The sequence below is a fragment of the Cavia porcellus genome, unplaced genomic scaffold, assembly GCF_034190915.1.
Source record: "Cavia porcellus strain 051 isolate PalLab524CR breed Dunkin Hartley unplaced genomic scaffold, mCavPor4.1 scaffold_16, whole genome shotgun sequence".
Classification (NCBI taxonomy): domain Eukaryota; kingdom Metazoa; phylum Chordata; class Mammalia; order Rodentia; family Caviidae; genus Cavia; species Cavia porcellus.
The window spans coordinates 20,484,806-20,507,709 of NW_026947499.1; the positions used below are offsets into that span (position 1 = coordinate 20,484,806).

Consider the following 22,904-nt stretch of genomic DNA (forward strand, 5'->3'; position numbering starts at 1 on the left):
GGAAAAGTCGCAATTTCCTGAGTAGTCTGAATCAGGTGTCCTTCCCAGATGGCCTGGGAGCCAAGTCTCAGCCCATTAACCTTTCCAGACTTGCTTGCCAAGATTTCTGAACCTTAGACCGCAGGCCCAGCATCATAAATAAGCCACCACAGCCTCAAAGGGCTGGGGGAGCTGGAAGGCAACATTAAGACCAAGTCTCTCATGCTTCCTCAGACACCTCCTTTTGGAGCCTCACACACCCCTTTGGGGGGCCTTCGTCCACAGAGAAAAGTCTGCTGCTGCAGTGACTCATACCATCTGGCCACTGAAGAAATGCCACAGGAGAGGAAACCAGACTTAATGATCACAATCCATATTTGTCAGGGCTGCTTTGAAAATGAAAGTTCATCAGACAATATGATAAGCTGCCATTCAATGGATGTCCCAGAAGGCCACACAGTGGCTGGGAGGCCTGGGCTCCAGACTCTTACCCCAATCCTTGGTATCCCAAGACCAAGGTACATACTTGGCAGTCTATCAGCTCAGTCCTTGGCTCTGTTTTCCTCACCACCTACCCTTGGCCTCCGCCCACAAGACTGACTGTCACAGCCAAATTTATAACCCTGCTGCTATGACAGCCAGATGGCAGACCTCCCTGGGATCCCAACTTTCCTCTCCCAAACTTATTCTTTATCTTCACTGCCATCCTGCTCCCCTCTAATCATCTTGACCCTTACTCAGCTGGGTCCCAAGATGTGCCATGTCAACACCCCCAAAGCACAGCCAGAGGCACACAGGCCAAGGGATGGACCTGTGCAAAGCCATACTACCTGACTGCTATCCAGCAGTAACCTAGCAGTAACCCAGCTGCTTGCATGCAGGGGCTGCTGACCTCCTCCCACATATTTGCACTCGGATTATCCTCCCTCTGGGACTCTGTGGCCATTAGGGTGGAGTTTTGACTTGACTGGCTTTGAGATCTGCCCCCAGGGATTGGCAGGCCACAGTTAGGTGTGCCTGGGTAAACTGTGAAGGTGCAGCTTTGAGATTTATGTCTGTCTCCCTTGTTCTAGTCTAGCACTGTTCCCAGCACTGCTTTCACGATGCCACAAATTAAGCAGTTCTGTCATGCCTTTCTGCCATGAGGTTTCTTCCTTGGAACCTGCTGACTGTGTATTGAATCTCCTAAAACCATGGCCTTTCCTCCTTTAAATTGTGTTATGTCTCAGCAATGAGAAAGCTGATTAATACACTGTTCACCCTAAACAATTTATTCATAGAAAAGCATGCAATTCAGTCACACTGTTTAGTGACTTCCTTGGCATGCAGACAGGTATGTGGCCCTGCTTTATACTCTGCCCCTGGAACAAAGCAGACAAACAGGTGGACACCGGGGAGCTTGAAGACCCTGATCCTTAATCCCAGATCATGCAAATCAAATACCCTCTCCCACTGCCAGAATTCTGGACAGCAGTCCAAGCATATCCCTACCCACTCGTAACTCTTTGTACCATGACCTCCTAGAGATCACTACCATGTAGTCTTTTTTCTTCCTTTAGTTTTTCTGTAACATAAACTCTTTCATTATCCCTTCCATCAGTTATGATCTCCAAACTGCAAGGTCTCTAGGCCTGCTACAGCTTTCACCTTCCATAAAACCTCTCCTTAATCCCATCCCTCTTTTTTTTTTTTTTTTTTTAACTTTTTGGACAGGGTCTCACTATGCAGTTCAGGCTGGCCTTGAGCTCATTTTGTGTCCCAGACTGGTCTTTAATTTGCAATGATCCTCCTTGCCTCAACCTCCCGAGTGCTAAGATTACAGGTATGAGCCACCATGCCCGGCTTCCCATCCTTCTTTATTTCTGGTCTCGCCATCTCTCTAGAAGACTCGGCCTGAGGTATTCCAGTGAAGCCCCTGATATCCCTGAGACCAAACAGTCTCACCTCCTTTCTCGTCTGTCACCCCTTCTCACGGTTGGCCCTCAGAATCCTGGATAGAAAGGCAATGCTTGCAACTAGAAAGTTTCTGAAGGACACTTCAGTCACCAAGGTGAGGGTTACAAAACAAACTCAGCCACCCTGGGCCCCCTTTTCTGATGAGCCCAGCAAACTTTCACCCATCATTTGGCTTCCAACAACCCACAGCCCCAAGAACTCCTCCCAAAAGCTAGGATAAACAGGACAATCTACCATTTCCACCAGAACCTACACTCGGCCCTCAGGGATAAAATCCCCAAAACAGGGCCAGCTGGTCTCTGAGTCAAAGGCAAGCAAGTACCTTGAGGACTCTACTGCTAACACAGTAATTAGGGAGGGCTCAACTACCCATTCACGAAACCACTCTTATGAATTATATCAGGATAACTCCCCCCACCCCAAGCCTCATGCACTTATAAATGAAGTTTTGGGGAGGTGAATGGGTCATGGGGATGTCATACTCATTAGTCCACTGAGGAGTTTATAGCTGAATGTGATGTTGGGAGGTGAAGCCTGTTTGGAGGTGGGTTGCTGGGGGCGTGGCCTGAAAGGGTTTATTTCTCACCCTCCTTCCTTTATCTCGCTCGCTCTCTGCTTCCTGCCTGCCCTGCCATGGGCTATTCTCCTCTGCCATGCTGTACTACCTTGCGTTGGAGCCAGCCAACTGTGGTCTGCAATTCTACAAACTGTGAGCCAAAACAAACCTTTCTTCCTTTTAAGTTGTGAGTACTGGATTACTGTAACTCAGCAATGAGAAAGTAGGAATATTCTCTGGAGTATTATTTGGCCACCAAGAAGGAATGAAGTCCCGATAAACGTTACAATGCGGATGAACCTTGTATACCTAATAAAGTGAAAAAAGCCAGACACTAAATGTCATATATTATATTATCCCATTCATACTCAACCCCCAGAGACAAAAGGAAGATTTGTCGATGCCGGGAACTGGGAATATGTAGGGGACCATAATTCAAGTGTGTAAATTGTTCTTTTGAGGTAATGAAAATGTCCTAAAACTACAGAGTGGTGTTGGTTGCCTAACTGAGACTACATGAAAACGCTGAATTGCATGCTTTTCTATGAATAAATTGTTTAGGGTGAACTGTGTATCAATAAAGCTATTAAGACCACCACTGTGAGGAACCTAACTGCCCACGTAGAGGACGAGGCGGGTAGGAGAGTAGTCAGGGACACTGAGTCAGATCTGCCTGCTGCTGCCCATTTTCTTCTCAAGTACCAGAAAAGATGGTACGTTGTCTAGGTTTCTAAGCACAAGGTTTCTTGGAAGATAGAAAAAAGAAAAAAGAGAGAGAAACACAGCCCAAAGTTCATTGAAGGTTTGACTGTCCCAGCACTCGAAGGTGGACGGTCAGGCACGAAGGACAGCAGACAATAAGGTCACTAAAGACCAAGAGTCAAAAGTCACCATGGCCCTCCTTGGACACCCTGAGTGCTCCCAAGGTGCTATGGGAACACTGCACAGCTCCTCCTTGACCTTTGTAACTCATCAACAAGGGGGAATGGGTGGAACAACTTGACAGGGGCTGCCAGGCTAGCCCTGAACACCTTGGGCACCCCAGTACCTCAGGGCACTCTCTGGTTTGCAGAAGCCCGTCAATCAGCACTCTGAACTTATATATGTCAAACATTTAGTAACTTTCTCTTTCTCTTTCGTTGTTTATTAAAATAAGAAAGTCTACAGTTTTTGTGGTTTTCACTTCCTCTCTTAAAGCTTTGTCATTCAAAATGAGGAAAAAGTGATTTTAAGCCTGTCCTCTAAAAACCTGGTGGTAGCGTTACATGAGAAAAATTAAGAAGTCTCTATTCTTCTGGACTTAGCTTCTTTTTTTTTTTTGTCTTTTTCGTTTTTTTTTTTTTTTTTTTTTTTTATCGGTACCAGGGATCGAATTCACGACTGCCTGCTTGCAAGGCAGGTGCTTATGCCGCTGAGCTAAATCCCCAGCTCCCTGGACTTAGCTTCTAAGGCCCCCAAAGTTAGGCTGGTTACTCCAGGATACCAGAAGAGTTTCTACCCCACCCAAGACTTTCGTAAGGAGGATGATGGCCACACTTTCTCAAGGACTCAGCCATTTTCACTGTGGGGCCCCAGGACCTTGAGCGGGTATGTTTAGGGCTGTACACCAGATGATGTACAAGAGCCGTAACGCAGAAAATACTGTACTTTGCCTTAGCCCATACAAGCTACTATAATAAAATGCCACAGACTGGAAGGTTTACAGTCAAAATGTACTTTTTTAGAAATTTACAGTTCTAGAAGCTGGAAGCCTGAAGTTAAGGAGCTAAAAGATTCATTGTGTGCCGTGGGTCTACTTCCTGCTTCACAGATGCTACCTTCTCGGTGTGTCCTCATGTGGCTCCTAGAAGGGGGAAGGAGGCTCTCGAAGACCTCTTTATGAAGGGCTTCACTCTCAGGATCTAATCACCCATACACAGCCCTACTTCCTAAACACTATCTTAGGGTTAGGATTTCAATATATGAATTTGGGGTGTACACAGCAGGTCCCAGAAGACTGGGAGAGAACAAAAGGTAATGATAATGAAGGCCACAGCAAGCCCCTGTGCCCTGAGTCCCAGTGGGCAAGCACTGGCTGGGCTGAGCAAATGGAATAGCATATGTTGCCTTCAGGTCACTTTGAGAATGCGCACCAATGCCTTTTCACATGCAGAAAATCCTTTTCCTGCTCTACTGCACACGAACCAGTCCCCCGGCAGCACTTTTAAGATAGAAGCATATCAAGCCTTTCAAGTGAATCCTGAAGTGAGTCTTCAAATCCAGTGTCCTCAATGGATTATACATTTCTCCTTAGAAATCCTTGCTAAGGGGTTGCTATGGCTTGAACGTGGATTTCCCCACCCTAACTCATGTTAAGGTTTAACTCCTCAAGTAGACAGTGTTGTAAAGTGTTGTAAAGAGTGGGAAGTATTTGGGTTATGGAGATGGAGCCCTCATATATAAAGATTAATCCCATTTCACGAGTGAGTTCCCACTCTTTTGAGATCAATTATCTTATGAGTAAGATAAAGTAAGGCTCTACTTTCTGTTTTGCCTCTGGACGTACCTGCTTGCTCTTCTGCTTTTCTGCCATGCATGGAGTGGCCTGAGGTCCTCACCAGAGGCCAAAGAGCTGCATCTGCTCAATACTGGACTTCCTGCCTTCAGAACCGCGAGCTAAATAAACCTCTTCTCTTTATAAACTCTCCATGCTGTTAAAGCAACATAAAAACACACTAAAACAGTGGTGTTCAATCAAGTGACATTAACTACATGAAGCAAAGACTCCATAAGGCTGACAGAGGCCAAAAGAGAACAAAGTGCCTGCATGGGGGCACATAGGGACAAAGCCATAGCTTCCTGGTGAGTCCAGGTTTTCTAACTTCGGAGTCTGCATTCTTGTACCGGATCGACATATGTTGTCTTTAGGCCACTTTGAGAATGTTCACCAATGCCTTGTTGCATGCACAAAATTCTCTTCCTGCTCTACTGCATACCAACTACCCCAGCAGCACTTTAAGAAAGGAGCACGTCAAGCCTTTCAAACAAACTGAATCTTCAAAAGCTACTCTCTAGTCAACAGCAGTACTTCAGTCAAGGATCCCCACAAATTGCTCTGTTCTTGGCTGTGGCTGGCTGGCTTCTGCTGTGTACTGGGCTGGTGAGGGGAGCCTCCCATTCTTCTTCCAGAATCTCACCAGAGTCTTGGCCAGTCAGGAGATGGCTTCTTCCTTGTGTTTCCTGACCACCTCACGGCACCCTAGGCCATGTATCAGTGATGCTTCTCTGCATAAACAGCTGCATTCTCTTTTTTGTCCTTTTCCTTTTTATCGGTACCGGGGATCGAACTCATGACTGCCTGCTTGCAAGGCAGGCACTTATGCCACTGAGCTAAATCCCCAACCCCAACAGCTGCATTCTCTATGTATCTCTGCTCCATCTTCCCAGCTAGGCCTTGCTTCTCCATACCTCCTGGAACCTGCTCTCCCTGGACCATGGCCAGTGACATAGTCAACATTCACAGCCCCTGACTATTGGATGAGAAAAGCAGATGGACAGGAAGTCCTCCCAAAAGATCTGTCCTCCTGAGTCCCTTACCATACAACTTCCTAGAGGTACCTCAGCAGAGTGCCCTAGAAGGAGGCATCAAAATCTTGGAGATTTTCAAAATTAAGAGGGGAAAGAATGTCCCTGGATGGCTGACTCCTTTAAGAGCTTGCCTGAAGACTTGGAAACAGATGATTTCTATCATGGCACTAGGTTTACATGGCTTCTTTGACCAGATTGAAAAGGACCTCTGGGGAGAGCATACCTCATGATACTCAGTATCATCAGTACCTGACACAGCAGGTGCCCAAACCTGTTTGCCAAACAACCTCTCCATCTAGACAGTCACCCTGCGTTTGCTCTCATATGATTAACATCACTGCTCTGCCAATCACTTGACCTTGGGCAGGTTATTCTATGTATCTGTCTCACTTGTCCTCATACCCAATCAGAAGGTGGCATATAATTACAACAATGATCTTGTTCTAGTCACTTTACAAGAATGTTTTTAGAGCTCATGAAACAGTCTCTGTAACAGTCATATTTACTACCAAATGGGGGTATCTCAGTCTTCTCACACTCAGCACATGAAAGTACATTTAGAAATTTGTCAGCTTCTTCCCTTGGGTACCAATCTGAGCTCACAGCCATTTCACAAGGTCACAGAAGCAAAAGCCAGATCCCAAGACAACTAATTAGCAGGCCCCAGTGTGAGGATTCGGGATGCTTTCTAAGGCTGAGAAAGGGAGGACTAACCATCAGCAAAAAAAGAAAGACTGCATAATCTGGGCTTAGTGGTATACCTCTAGAATCCCAGCTACTAAAAGTCTGAGGCAGAAGGAGTTCAAGTTCAAGACCAGTTTGGAGAACTTAGCAAGACCTTGTCTCAAAATATAAAGAAAGACAGACAGACAGACAGACAGACAGAGAGAGAGAAAGGCTAGGGGGAAAAACAAAAGCCAGGTGTGGTGGCACACTCCTAGAATCCCAGCAGTTGGGAGGCTGAAGCAGGAAGATCACCATGAGTTTAAAGCTGGTCTGGGCTACATAAGTGAGTTCAAGGTCAGCCTGCACTACACAGTGAGACCCTGTCTCAAAAACAAACAAACAAAATATACAACTTTTAGAAGGAAAGAATATAAAAAGAAAGGAAGATTGATCTACCACTAGCCAGATTAATCTCCAAAGCTTCACTGGGGCACCTGTACCATTCGGCTCTAGAAAATCCACTGCCACTTATTAGATGAAACTAAGTGGACAGTGGCCAGAAGAGACAAGGGTCTGAGCCAACAAACACCTTAGTGATGAAGTCTCATTTTATCTTCAACCCTCAAACACTTATAGTGCTTAAAACACAGAGAGACACAAAAGGGCTCAGAAGCATTGTCAAACACTCAACACAGTCAGAGGGCCCAGAGGACGGCCCGTCTGCTGGCACAGTACGGCAGGACATGCTCTGCCCTTGTCTTAAGGACATCATCATCCTAAAGAGACAAACAGAGGACTAACAGGAAATACTGTAAGCATACACAGTAGTTAAAGAAAGATGTACAGTAAGGAGATTATCCTTTGACATGAGAAAGATTCTGTCTTTGTCAGTTGGTTAAAAAATGAAAAAGAACGACCTTGGTGATAAGCCATTCCTCAAATCCATGAACGAAGACAAGAGAGACAGTGTTGGACACATAGTAGATGATCAATAAATACCTTTGCGTACTGAATAATGAGAGGTGGGTACCCTAATTAAAGTATGAACCATGACAAATAGGAAAGATAATGGATAAAGCTATGTTAGTAACAATGTTAGGGATGGGGATGTAACCCAGTGGCAGAGCATTTGCCTAGCATGCTTAAGGCCCTGGGTTCAATACCCAGCACTACAAGAACAGTAATAAGTTTTCAAATTAAAAAACAACTAAAGGTAACAGAAAGGACCTTAAAAGTGATCAAACGCCTAACTTTTTAGATGACATGTGGGAACCCATGAAGTATTAGCTTGTGGTGTCCTGATGCCTGTATCACATCAGCCTACCACATTGCCTAAGATTAAATGATGCTTTTACTCAATTTTTCCCTAAGAGATGGCTGCAGGAATCCAGCCCTAGTGCTCTCCCGCTCTCCCCACCTTCTCTACCACGGCAGCCCTTTCCTATACAGGATTCACTGAGTATGATGAACTTAACTATATCCTCCCAAATTTCACACATTGAAATAGAATCCCACTCCCTCAGACTGTGATGTATTCAGAGACAGGGCCTTTTGAGAGGTGATTAGGTTAAAATTGAGGTCAATGGGGTAGGGCCTAATCTAATCTAATGGATGTCTTTTTTTCCCTCTTCCTGGTATAGAGAATTGAATCCAGGGCATTTACACTGGGTTCATCCCCAGCCTACTGAGACAGGGTCGCACTAAACTGCACAGAAACGACATGACTCCTCTTGCCTCTGACTTCCAGAGCACTGGGATTACAGGAGTCCACCCTACATGGGCTTGATGTCTTTTTAACTATGGAACAATTTGGGCACACAAGAGATACCAGGAAGGAAACCCCACAGGAAGAGTCAGTAAGAAGGTGCTACCCCTAAGCCAAGGAGACAGGTCTCACAACTATGCCTGCCAGCACCTTTTACTGACCTCTTAGTCTCCGAAAGTGTGAGAAAATAAACTCTGTTTAGTCCACCCTGTCAGTGGTAGTTATGGAGCAGCCCTGCAGAAAATGCATTAAGCCACCTCAAGACCACAGGCAAGAAAGCCAAGAAAATAATCAGTATCACCCATAGATGTTTTCCTAAAAAAAAAATACCAGTGAAGATCAGTGATGAGTTAACTGTAGGAATGCTGCCCCAGGGAACTTGAAAACTACACTTGACTAAAAGGCACCAAAGGACAATTTTATAGAATTGCATTTATACCTACGACAGGCAAAGTCACAGAGACAAAAAGAATGGTGACTTCTAGGAACTGGGTGTAGAAGGAATGAAGAGTTATCACTCAACAGGTAAAGAGATTTGGTATGGGGAGATGACAAAGCTCCAGATAAGGCTGGGATACCGCTCGGTGGCATGGCCCCACCTGGCAAGTGCAAGGTCCTGAGTTTGATTCCCAGTTGAAGAAAAAAAAAGTTAAAATCCAGTTAGGTCTTCTGCCAGGTGTGGTGGTGCACTCTTGTAATCTTAGCATTCAGGAGACTGAGGCAGGAGGATCATTCCAAGTTCGAAATCAGCCTGGGCTACAAAGTCAGCCTAGGGCCAGCCTGAACTACATAGTGAGATCCTGTCTCAAAACAGACATTAAAAAAAAAAAAAAAAAAAAAAAAAAAAAAGCTCCAGAGATAAGACTGGGTATGTAGTTCAGTGGTAGAGTACGTGCACAGTATGTGCAAGGTCCTAGATCAATTCCTGAACAAAATAAAAAATTTCTAGAGCTGGATGGTGGTGACAGTTTACAATTATGTGATGTACTTAATATCACTGAACTGCACACTTAAAAATGATTAAAATGGGGACTGGAGATGTGGCCCAACGGGGTACTAGCCTGGCATGTACACAGTCCTGGATTTAACTCCCCAGCACCACACACATAAACATACACACACAAGATTAAAAAGGTATATTTTCTATTACATATACCTTTAAATAAACATATATGTGTATATACATACATATAAAATTTCAATTAAAATAACTACATTTTGTGTGTGCGTATTTTTTTGAGACAGGGTGTCACTGTGCAGTTTGAACTTGCCTTGAGCTCACTTTGTAGCCCAGGGTGATCTCAAACTCTGAAGAATCCTCCTACCTCAGCCTCCCGAGTGCTGGGATTATAGGCATGCACCATCATGCCCAGATTAAATAACTCCCTTTTCCACAGGAAAAAACCCCCTCCTTGAAGACAAACAGATGTATCATATAGGGAAACTCAAGTGTATGGTCAAGTACGGTGGTGCACACTTATAATCTCAGCATATAATTTAAGAACTAGGGAGTCTGAGGCAGGAGGATCACACATTTAAGGTCATTTTGGGCAATATACGTGGAAACCGATCTCAAAAAACAAAAATTCCTTTCTCTCCTCCTTCCCTTACCTCACGCCCTTTCCCTCTCTGTTAGGCTAGTTGAATGCACCACCTACCTCCCCAGCCTTAATCCAAAAAGCAGCAATTTCAGTCAAAACTCAGATTTACTGTTGGATAACCTGACAATGTCTCCAAGAGGCCCATTCACTTACTCCGAAAGTAGATCCCTTTCAAACCACAAGGACGAGCTGCAGCAGAGACCCTGTGCTTCTGGGTCCGGAGCATACTGCTGGCCTGGACTCTGTCTGATGGGGGCAGAAGTCACACAGACAGACCCTCCCACTCACAAAACTCCAGGAAGGAAGGGACCTGGATTCTCAAGCCAGAAGCAAATTAGGCAAGAGGGAGTCAAGGAGCAGGCACATTCCCTAGACAAATTAACAGCATTCCTAGCTCCTTCTTTAGTGAAACGTTCCAGAATGCTTCCCAAAACACATCAGCTTTCCTGAGCCAGAAAACTCTTGTAAAAATTTGATCTAGACTGTTTTCATCCTGTTGAATCTCCACTCAATCTCCTGCTTATCAGTCAATCCAGCGGTGGCCACAAAACTCTAAACAGGTGATGATGGAGCCAATGTGAGGTCTGGGTGCATTTTGAGAGCCTCACAATTACTTACTCAAACTGACTACCTATCCGGATAGTCAATCACCCAAGGGAAAAATAAGGTAGTAACCATCCTGTTGTCACCACAGAAGGCAAATGATCTGTTCAATAAGATAAAAACATAGGACAGGGACTGGGGATTTAGCTCAGTGGCATAAGCGCCTGCCTTGTAAGTAGGCAGTCGTGAGTTTGATCCCTGGTACCGATAAAAAGGAAAAAGACAAAAAAACAAAACAAAACAAAAAACATAGGACAGACAGCGACTCACATAAGAGGCCACTTTGTAGGGAACAAGATCTAAGAATCAGGCTGCGACTAGTGCACAACGAAAGAGCACATGTTTAGCATGTGCAAAATCCTCAGGTAAATGCACGCACGCGCGCGCACACACACACACACACATCATCTATGGAAAAGGGCTGAGCAGGACACAGGCTAGAGCTATGAATTACAAATTCCTCAGACCAAAAGACGGAAGGCCCTTCTGCCTCCTGAAATGCCTTGCCAAAGTCCTCTGAAAACTGAGAAAGTATACTGTTAAAAAAGGAAGGGACAAATATGAGCAACAGGACGCTTACTTCCAAGGGAGCTGTGAAAAGAAAGGACCTTCCCACATAAGCCATGTGGGAGGTTCTGCCACAGAAGACCTGGACAAGTGCCACTGACTCCCATCTTCGAAAAGCGCCCTATGGGTGATATGACATGGATGAACCCTGAGAACATTATATTCAGTGAAATTAGCCATTTACAAAAAGAAAAATGTATGATTCTATTGCCATCAGGTATTCAGTCATCAAATTCAGAGACAGAAAAGAATAGTGGTTTCCAGGCAGGGGGGCAAGGAATGGGAACTTTAATGAGGACAGGTTTGAAGTTAGGGAGGATGAAGCTCTTCTAGATAGGAGGAGGAGACAGTCACAAGACAATGCGAATGTAGTCAATACCACAGAACTGAGGGTTTAAAAATGATTCCAATGGGTTAAGAAGTCTTTTGTGTAATTCACCAAGAAATTTACACTTAAAATGTAGATTTTATACTTTTTTATCATTTAAAACCATATACAGTACAGAGTCAGACAGCTACTACCCCAACCCTCAATTACTGAATTTCTGCTAATGGGCTGAGGAAGCTAGAAGCTTCCCCAACCCCACTGCCTCTGAACATGTGTGTATATACATTTCTCTCTTTAATTTCTAAGCTTCTAAGGACTGCATTCTCTCCTCTAGAGTCCCCCAAACCAAAGGAAGGGCAGAACTCATGGCTATCTGTTTTCTGTCACCTGAAAGGTAGGCACTGGGTGCACAGACTTGGAGGGGCATTTGCACCATCCCAGCTGTGCTTTTCAGGTGGCAGTATGGGGCAGCAGGAAAACTGCAGGGTCACTATGTGCCAGAAGAAATTGGGCTTCCTGGGCATGATGCCACATACCTGTAATCTCAGCACTCGGGAGGCTGAGGCCGTGAGTTCAAGGTCAGCCTGGTCTACACAGTGAGCTCAAGGCCGGCTTAAAGTACATGATGAGACTCTGTCTCAAAAATAAAAAAAGCCATAGTTTTGCTACTTGATGATGGCATCCTTACCTGTAAATGGGCTACCCACTACCAGGTGATGAAAGAACTCATGAAGAACGCTGGCATCGCGGCTAACATAAAGCAAAGTCTGGTGGTTTCAGCTCCTTTTGATCCCCAGCAGCCCTCAACTCAGAAATGAGTGTACACTCATCAAAGGGATTCTGTAGTTATCACAGCCAAGCTACCATGTTTGCCATTGCAGAACATGAGGGTAACTTCCACCTTCTCCCGCACTGTAATTTTCCTCATTATTTGTTTCAAAGCCAGGAGGCCCACAACCATCTAAAGAACATTGGTAAACAGTCCGGACAGAGACAGATGGCTGAGCCAGTACGGAATCCCTCTTTCCCTACCAGCCACACATGGCCACATGTCGGAGGAGACTGCTGGGAACAGTATAAAGGTTTTGGGGCTAAAACAATAGGAGTTTTAAAACCTACAAGAACTCAAACCCATAGGACAGATCCTAACTCAAACTACAGACTGAGGATGATAATGCTGTCATAGTGCGCTCAGATGGTGGTGTATATTTACAAAGGGATGAGGTGGAGCAGAGAGTACCTGTGTACACATTTGCTGTGAACCTAAAAATACTCTGAAAGAATTGTCTTAGAGCCAGGAATATAGATCAACAGCATAGTGCCTGCCTGGCAAGTGTGAGGTCTTAAGTTTGATTACTGGTACAAAAAAGGAAACAAACCAAAAAAAATTGTCTTAAAAGAACGAGCCAGGCAAGGTGGTATCCAACTGTAATGCCAACACTCTGGGGGGCTGAGGAAAGAGGATGGCAAGTTCAAGCTTAGCCGGGGCAACACAGCATCTGGTGAGACCCTGTCTCAAAATAAAAAAATGAAAAGAGGGCTGAGGATATAGCTTAGTGCAAAGGTCCTGGGTTCAATCTTCAGCAGCGGCCCCCTCAAATAAACAGAAAGAAAATCTGGAAAATATTGCAGTCTCTTTTAAATAATGCTGTTGTAAGATTTTTTTTTTAAGGTAGGGTCTCACTATGCAGTTCAGGCTGGCCTTGAACTATCCATGATCCTCCTGCCCCAGCCTCCTGAGTGCTGGGATTACAGGCAAGCAGCATCACAGCCAGCTGTGCTAAAACCTTGTAGGTCTTAAACTAAAAAGATCTGAAAAACAAAATAAAACCTAATAGGAGGGACTACACAGGACCTTGGAGACATTCAAAGAAGCAGCCAAGAAGTTCTAAAAGTTGTAAAAGTAATTCCTCAGCTATTTCTTAGAACCTACCGCATGCCTCTCCTGCAGGCTCACTTCCTCCTGATTCCTACTGCTTTAAAGCCTGATGATGGTGGGCAACATGGCCATATGCACAAGAACTGCAGGAAAGGCCAGGCTCAACTTTCTGGAAACTCAGAATTCCCTGCCAGTAAGAGAATATCACTTCAGATTGTAAGTCTTTGGAAGAACTTCATTTTCTTCCTTTACTAATAATGTATTCCTGTACCAAAGTGCTGAGGACCAGTTCAAGCTGGTTCACTCAGCCTACAGCTGGCAGGACACAGCCAGTGCCCAGCAACCACAGGGCAATGCTCCAGACCCTGAAGGCGCTGATGTGCCTGCAAAGCAAGCCTCTGAATACTATGGCTTCTCATCCCTCCACTGAAGACTTAGGGAATCCAGCTGGGCCAGGCCGCACGCAGGTCCCAGCCACACACCACAGCCAACTCCAGCTGCGAATGGCAAATCAGCAACTGCAAGTACCTAAAACAAACAGGACAGAGTGCTGAGCATAAAAAGGCAGCTCCACAGAGCCAAAAATAGCCTCACTTGTTTCAAGAGGAATCTAACAAATCAAGCACAAGCAACTCCATCAGCAGAAAAAGAAAAAAATCAATGAAGCAGAAAACCGGATCAGACCAAAGGGGAACAGGACTCCAACAGAGTCCCAAGAGGCTCACAGACTCCCACCCTACCCAAATCCGCCAGCCAACCCTGCTCCTCTTACCCGGCTGCAAACTGTGCCTGGATCTTAAAATCTAATCCCAAACACTTCATGACCTTCGTACACAACACTGAAGATACTGTACAATAGGTTTAATCTTACGGTGGGGGTGAGACCACAGATTGGGAGCTCAAAATAAGCACCTGTGGGTGTTCATCCTTGGGTAGACTGAGAGAAAGAAGAACAGTGAAAGATCAGAAAGTAGGGTACAGAGGATTCCGCAGGTAAGAATGGGTGACAACTCCTATCAAAGCTAGGCAGATCAAAACAGATATGGATCTGCTCTAATCCCAGATAAAATCTTCACCCGATTGATTTTCAGGGACCCACTGAGTCAAAACTAGCTACCACCTCACTTCTTTCCACTGCAACCTTCACCTGCTCCAACTTGCTAACAAGTGAACCTGACACCACTATGGCCTGGAAACCGCTAACACATCTTGGGTTCCCGAACGTGTCATGTAACCAAAGGAACGAGCCACTTGCCATCCATCTTACCAGCCCTCCCAAGAAATTCCCATTCCAAACAGAGAATCTGCACTCAGGACGAAGAGGTGGAGTTAGCTCTGATGCAGGATCAGCCACAAGCCACAAAGCCACTTGCAAACCTTTCAACAAAGTGCCTAACCATTTCTTCCTCAGAAACTTCCTTTGGTGTTTTCTACCCATTAAAGAGTTTCCTGCCTAAATGCAGGTGTGTTCACCTAAACTGGCTCCAGGTACCCACCTGTGTCTCCATGGAAAGTGCTGTCCCCATCACTGGGCCAGATTTGCCCAGTCTTTCGGACACCTACAATGGTAGCCTCAGACACCACGACCTGGCACTGCCGCTGCCGCTTCTGGCACTGCGGTGTTGGGGGACTGCTGCTGTCAAAGGACTGCTGGGAATTCTGTGAGGGTGAGCGGCTCTTGTCCCGGAACATACGGTAGGTAGTGGGGCTTGGGGATACTCGACTGGACTGTCCAGAAGAGAAGTCCTCTTCGCTGGAAGTGAGATTCTCATTGGAGCTGCAGTCTGGGGTGTAGCCACCTCCACTGTCCTCAAAGCTTCGGGGAGAGTAGGACCTGCGGGGCCAGGTGAGACGCTTCTCCTGCTCTGAGGTGCTCTGGCTGCGCAGGAGAGGCCCCTTGCCCTCCCCTTCCACCATCATACCCCCAACATAGATGCTCTGGTAGGGCTGGTACTCCAGAGTCGGCCAAGGGGGTCTGCTGCCGCCATTGGCACTAATTAGGTTGTCCTTCAGGAAGCGGGGGTTCAACTCTGCATCTTCATAGTCACCGTCGAGGCCGCAGCTGCCCTCCGTGGCGCGCCCACGGCAATGGGACCTGGACACATCCCCCAGTGCAGCTCCCGCGCTCTGTTGGGATTTCTTGCGCTCCATTTGCATGGCTTGGCTTCCCAGGGAACTGATCCTGTCCGACACCTCTTTGTCGTTGACCTTCACCAGGCCCCGCTCGTGGTGAAACTCGACATTTACATAGAACGGCTTCTCGGGGTCCGCGGCCCCAGGCTGGCCATGGCCCTTTCGGATCCTCTCGAAGTTGGACCTGAGCGCCGCCACGCTGGTGGGGGGCCCTCGGTCGTCTCGGTCCGCGGGTGCAGCGGCCGCGGGCTTGCGGGCAGTCGCCGGCCTGGCTTTACCTGGGGACCTTTCTCCTTCCGGACGGGCCTCGGGCTCCTCAACTGGCGGCGGATCGGTGCCGTCGGCGGGCGGGGGCAGCGGGCGCGGCGCGGGCGAACGAGGTTCGGCGTCGTCGTCGGGGGGCTGCGTTGCGCGCCGGAAGCCCCAACGCTGCCGGTCGTAGCTCTTCTTCTCCTTGGCCAGCAGCGTCTGCAGGTAGATCATGCGGAAGCGCTCCTGGTTCACCTCTTGTTCCAGGCGCCGGATAGAGGCCTTGCAACGCTCCAGCTCCTGCTCGATGTCACCCACGGAGCGCAGCTCCATGCGCGGTGGCTCCGAGTCCGGGAACTGCGCCTTCCACGCCTCGGCGAAGCCCACCGGGTCCACCATGGCGCGGCCGAACTCACCTGCGCCGCCCGGCTGCACGCGGGGCCCGCGTCAGCGGCGGCGCGGCGACCCCACCAGGCCCGGCCCAGGACGCAGGGCGGCCCCCATAGCTCCGCGCGGCTGTGGCGGGGAACAATGCCCGCCCCCTCCCGGGCAGCAGGTGAGACTGACTGCTCAGCTACCCTGGCGGCCAGGGGCGCGGGGCGGGACGCGTGCGTGGGGGCGGGGCGCGCGGGCGGGGGAGGGCGCGGGGCTGCGCGCGCCGCTATTGTGTGCGGGGCTTCTCGGCGCGGGGCGGTGCGGGACGGGCGCTGCCTTCCAGTCAGGGGCAGCCACTGGCTCGCGGCTGCGGACCGTGCGCTGCTCTCCTCTCCTGCGCTGACCCGCAGCCCGGACGTCGCCGCCGCCTCCGCGGGCGTTCCGCCAGACCCGGCCAGCTCTAGCCGCACTCCCGCCGGGCCCGCACTCGGCGCCGCAGGAAGGGGAGGTCCGGGGGGCGGTGGCCGCGGCGCGGCTGACGGAGCCGGGCGCGCCTCTTAAAGGGACCGCTCCGCTGGAGACGGCTGGGGGGGCACCGTGGGAAAGGGGGCCCTGAGCTGGACTCCCCACCACCACCACCAAACCACTCTCTTCTCTCCTGTGTACGCCCGGGGAAATCCACATCCTGATTGCGGCCTACTCTTAGTAAAAACAACAGCTGGCTTACTGCACCACTCATACCCAGCCAAGGGGAGTTCCTGGCCAGTTGTGCACATCTGGAACAGGAATACTGGGCTTATTTCCCCCACATCCCTGCCAGTCACCTGTGTCAGGGCTAAGCGCACTAGGGAATGCCTAATGATCCAATCCAGAGAGGTGCTGGACAGAACTGGTCCCTCCAAGGGACAGCCAAGGCCAAGTTGGGTTTCTAATGCCAGAGCAAGGCTGCCAATAAGCCTCTAGTGTATGGGCCCCAAGTGGGTGGTAAAGCAACACTTGCCACACGGGGCTGTTATGGAGATACCTTCCACTGGATAATGAGACTTTGTCCTCCAGATCACTCAGGGCCACATCTTCTTTCCTATGTCCTGGGGATTCTGGGCTTATTGTTGTGGGGTTTTTTGTTTGTTTGTTTTTTGTGGGCTGTATTGTTTAGCTCCCTTTCTTATCCTGAGCTAAAGAAACCAGAGCCGTTTTTCCTTGCCTGACTCAGAAATTACCTGATTAATCTCTCTCTAAAAGGATGATCAATCGCAACCTTGGGCAGCAGGGCTGAGTGGAAGATAGGACAGCCTAGAGCAAATAATGCAACAGAGCCTTTGATGGTTCCCTAGGGAAACCCAGAGAGCTGCAACACATAGCAGAGCTACTCTCTGTAGGAAGTCTGACAAGTACAAAATGCAAACACCCAAACCAGCCTGCTGAGTGAAGAGATAAGGAAACATGATGTGGCAACCAAAGAACTAGATTTGACTCATTCTCTTCTCTTTCTCTTTCCTCTCTCTTTCTTTCTCTTTCTCTGAAATGCCTCAGTTTCCTGAACGTTTAAATGAAAACAAGAATATTTGCTTCCAAAAGCTGTTGTACCTATGTGGATATGAAGGGTCATCATGCTTTGCCCCAAGTTCCAAAACCATTGAAAGTGGATACCCTGGCATTCAGTCTGGAGCAACTGATCTCAGTCAGGGCTAGCAGTCTGGCTGGCCTGACTCCAGTTCAGGTCTTCCTTGTGTACACTTGGGCTGTGTGACATTGGCAATGCCTTTTCCCTCTCTGGCCCTCACTTTTGGCCTCATTTACAAAACGTGAGCAGCACGTGTAAAGTGCATGGATGAACTAAACAAAACACGTCTGAATGTCTGGCCTTTGGGTTTCCATCGGTCATTGCTTGTTATCCCTGTTGTAGCTCTGTGGCCTTTGCGCAGCTCACTGCTGCCCTCTGCAGGACTCTCTCATCTTCTGTGCTGCGTGTTGGCTCTCCCAGCGGACCTCATTTCATAAGCAGTCCTATTAGCAAAGGAGGAAACCGCGATGAGGTAACCTGACTTTGACGCTTGTGGCACAGAAAAGGCCAGGGATCCCAGCAGTGCAATAATGAACAATGTTCTCATCTTATGTAGCCTGCCCTTTAAAGTCGGTATTACAAAGCCTGACTAGGCCTGGGGATGTAACTCAGTGGGTAAAGCACTTGCCTACATGTGTAAAGCACTTGGTTAGACCTTCAGCAGCAGAAATTAATCCTGGTCATGACCACTATTACCTGCCCTTTTCAAATGAGCTGATCAAGTCACCTAGTGAGTGGGCCAGGCAAGATGAGAACCCAGGCCTCCTTCCCTGCTATTAGCAAAAGGAACCCTCCAAGGACAAAATGTTTTTGTTCCTTTGCCCACTAGCCCTCTCAGTTTCTAAGAGCTCATCAGGACCCATATAATCATTAAATGCCTAGAAAAGAAAGAGGTACTTTTATGAGGGGTAGCTTTATCAATAAGATGTCCTTTTCTCTGGTTGATGCACCCCCACTCACCTCCTTCTTATTTATTCATTTATTTAGTTTGAATTAGGATCTTCTTATGTTGCCCAGGCCACCTTTGAATGCCTGCCTGGGTTTTAGGGATCCTCCTGCCTCAGCCTCCTGAATAGCAAGGGCTTTAGCCAATGTCTGGCTTTTAATATTTTACACATGAGCAAATTCACTTCATAAACTCTGAGCTGTGTAGTTTGGATTTGCAGGCTCCATTCTTTAGGCATAGTGAATGGCTTATTGGGTACAAGCTACCTGTCCAAATGGTGGTTTTCTCTCAATGGTCCTCTTCTGGCCTCCCGGAAATTGTATCCTTGAGCTTCCCTGAAAGTGCTCCCATCCTGGGCCTCTGCAGTCTTCTTCAGTCCTAGCTAGCTAGCTTGCTGCTTTCTTTCCTTCCTTGCAGAGCTTTCTTACCATCCATCCCTCCCAAAGGGGAAGGAGTAAGAAGATACACTATCTGTTACTCTTTATGTGTATGTGTCCCCAATGGCCTGTGGGGGATGTTAGCTAGATCTAAACTCTGCAAAGACACAGTCCATTATTTTTCTATGTCCCTAAATGCTCAGCATATGAGTGTGGCCAGTGGAGGGCATGGCCCAGGGAGAGATGCACATAGATGTATAAGTGAGAAGCAGCTAGTGCCAGGCAAGAGCAGAGATATGTGTGCCCTGGGGGATTCAGGAGGAGCAGAGGTCTGGGGAAGGCTTTCCTGTGGATGCTGCTATGGGCAAGGAACAGATAGGCAAAGACAAGGAGACTTCAATTGTTGGTGTGTTTGAGGAAAAGCCAGGTTAGAAGACGAGGCTGGTGTGGGCAGTAGGAGGTGAGGAGAAGTGAGACAGGGCCTTCCAGGCATGTAAGAAGTTTAGGTTTTACTCTAAATGCAAGTAAAAGCCACTAAAAGATTATAAGCCTGCACTGTCTGATTGAACTGTTCAGCACAATGGGCATGTGCTCTGTTGGGTGGAGAGTTGAGGAGGTTGGAGGTGGGAGTAGGGTAAGCTGCTCAGGTCTATAGCAGTTGTCCAGGAGGGGGATATTGGTGATCAGGACAATGGTAGAAACACGATGTTTAAGACAAAGGGTTAGATTCCAGGGCCCTTCTTGCAAGAGAGCTCATAGAAGTTGCAGACAGGTTTACTGTGGGTAATGAAGGAAGACCAGCCATGGGGGTAACAGTGGGATGCCGTCTGCAACAGGTGAGCAGAGCTGCCCTGTGAGGCTTCAGGAGCCTATGGGCCATCCAGAGGGAGGAGTCTGATGGATAGAGGGTGAGTCTGCAGCACCAAGGAGCATTCAAGACCACAGGCAGAAATTGGAGGTTGTTAGTGAACACCTGGTGTTTATAACCACAGGGCTGAAGGGGAGTGTGTGGGAAAGGAGCAGGGGCTGCAATAGGAGAGTAGAGGAAAAGAGACTGAAAAGGGACTGCCCAGGCGACCGGGACTTATGAATATGGTGGGGCAGACTTGGTAAGGAGGGCAGAGCTCATGTGCTGATAGCTGCTGTGCCCTCTGGCTCGATCTATCACTATCTTGAAGCCGGCATAGAAGAGATGAGACTGAGCATTTCTGGGCTGTTCAGCAAGCAGAGGAGCTTCAGCAGGAGATCTATAGGGGTTTCTAAATAGTCAATGGTTAGGCAAGTGCTCTACCACTGAGCTACACTCAGGCTTCCCTTAAAATCTACTTACTGAAATGCTGTTCCCCAGTGTAGTGGTATTGGGGCGAGGCCTCGAAGGTGATTAGGTTGTGAGGGTGAAGCCCCTGTGGGATGAGGTTAGTGTCCTGCTAAAAGGAGCTCCATAGAACTCTTTTGCTTTCTTTCTGTCATGGGAGGATCAAATGAGAAGTCAGAAATACGTAACCTTACCAGAGACTGATGATGCCGGACCTTGCTGCTAGATTTCTAGCTTCTAGAACTATGAGAAACTTCTAGGTTAGGCAGTGTGATTCATTGGTGGAGCATTTTCCTGGTTGAATGAGGGCCTCGGTTTAATTCCGTAGCACTGGGTCAGGGGAGGAGGGATGCAGAGAAAAAGAAAAGAAATACACTTTTGTTGTTTATAAGCAAGGCAGACTATAATGCTTTGTTATAGCAGCCCAAATGGACTAGACTCAAACAATATACTTATTTGCAGTTCTTTGGGGAAACATATCTAGGGATGAAATTTCTGGGTTCATATGACAATTCCATGTTTCATTTTTTAAGGAACTGCACAGGGGTTTTATTTTATTTTTTTTCCTAATTCACCCAAAGGTGCCATGTGGGTAAGCACAGTGGCCTGCCTGTGAGAATCTCAGGGCTTTTATGCACCCAGCCTTTGACAGGTGCTCAGCTGGGGCTTCATAGAGGTAAACTCTTTCCAGCCTCACATCCATTATTCCAGTGATGGTCAGGGAAGGGGGCTCAGAAAGGGGTTATCCCCATCACACAGCCATAAATGAGAGAGCTAGTCTGCCTGTATCCCAAATCAGTGTTTTGTTTTTTTTTTCCCAAATCAGTGTTCTTGAGCAGCATGCCATCAGACAGATGATCAGATGGAGCATTATAAAGTGGGTAGGCTTTCTGCCTTAAGAGCTACTTAAGGTTGACTGGGAAAGGCCTTTTCTTGCTCCTTTCCTTTTTCTGTCTGTACCCTCATCTCCATCCCAGCTGGAGGCTAGAGGAAACATGGACCCCACCCCCAATCCATCATCTGTCATTTATCATCTGTCATCCATCAGTGCAGGGAGCCAGGGGCAAGATCAGAAAACAGGTCATCCATACAGCTGTTCTCCAGCCCTGCCTTCTTGCACTGCGTTGGACAATGCCTGACTGGGGTAACTCCTCCAGTTTCCTTGACCCTGGCCCATCTGTAAGACATCCTAGCCAGTGAGAAATGAGTCTGTGGTGGAGCTGCAGCAATTCTCAATGACCAAGGGTATGGATCCCCGCTCCCAAGCCTGGGGCCTGGGGCTTATAGGCTCCTACTTCCCGTGATTCTTCTTGCCTGCTGCAGAATCTTTTATTGATGAAGTCCCTACAGCCAGTGATCCCAGTGGAGTCTCTTACGTGCTGTTTTCTGTCTTTGCAGGGAGAAGAGCTTAGATGAGGTGAGACGGGCTTGTTTCTAAAGATACAGCTAGTGAGATTGTCCAGACTCTGTCTCCCAGTGGTGAGACGGGCAGAGCACCCTGAGCAAGAGCTGCCCCCCACCTATGGGGGAAGGAGCCTCAGGTCTGTTTTGCCTCCCAGCCCACCCACCTTGTGTTCCAGAAGACTAGGGTTGAGCAAGCTGAATGAAAGGCTTGCACACAGCAGGCCGGGGCAGAAGCTCTGCACCCACCTGGGACACAGGCTCAGACAGGTGGCTGGTGGCCCTGAATTCTGAGGAGGCATCTGGATGAGGGGGAGGAAGCTGGGAAGGATCTGTGTTGCCTGGAAGGAGGCAGTGTGACAGCCACATTTCCCATCTGCCCGTCAACTTCCCTCAGGGGAAGGCCAGACATATGGAAGGTGATATGGGTAGACCACAGCAGATGGCAGAGGAGCATGGGAGCTGCCAAAGGTGGGGGGGGGTAGTACTGCCTGAAGCCATGGGCTTCTTGGGTGGGGCTCAGACTCACATCATGCCCAGAAGAGAAGGGACCCGTCTCAGAGCTATGTGTTTCTTCTGAAAATCTGCCCTCCCATGCCCTGGACCTCTGTTACTATTCTGTCTCTGTTTTTCTATCTCTCTTCGTCTCTGTCTCTCTGTCTCTTATCTATCTGTGTCTCTCTGGTGATACTACAGATTGAATGCAAGTCCTTTGCACTGAGTTACATCCTGGTTTTTTATTTTTATTATTTATTTATTTATTTTGCAATACTGAAGATTGAACCCAGGGACTTTACACTGAGTAACTATATCCTCAGCACTTAAAAATTTTTTTTGGTTTGAGACAGGGTCTCACTGGAGTGCCCGAGCTGGGCTCAAACTTTCATCCTCCTGCTTTGCCTCACACAGTGCTAGGATTATAAGCACGCACCCTGCTCCAGTCTCAGTATGATCTCCCCCAGGTCTTCTGTAGGTGTGTGTAGCAGGGGAGAGAACTATGAGTTCACCCATGCTCCAGGCTGAAGAGTGAGTTGGACATATCTGTCTCCTTATCCCCGCTTGCACCTGTGTGGCCCC

General features: G+C 47.9%; 1 protein-coding gene across 1 annotated transcript in view; it reads right to left on the reverse strand.

The window, feature by feature from the left end:
* Bcr (BCR activator of RhoGEF and GTPase) overlaps positions 1 to 16,727 on the reverse strand; it is a 142,192-nt gene extending 125,465 nt beyond the window's left edge. Inside the window, exon 1 of the mRNA XM_003477963.5 lies at positions 14,964 to 16,727. Within this exon, the coding sequence (XP_003478011.3) occupies positions 14,964 to 16,248 (1,285 nt within the window). The 5' untranslated portion in view covers positions 16,249 to 16,727. The remainder of the gene's footprint in view (positions 1 to 14,963) is intronic.
* Positions 16,728 to 22,904: the final 6,177 nt, after the last annotated feature.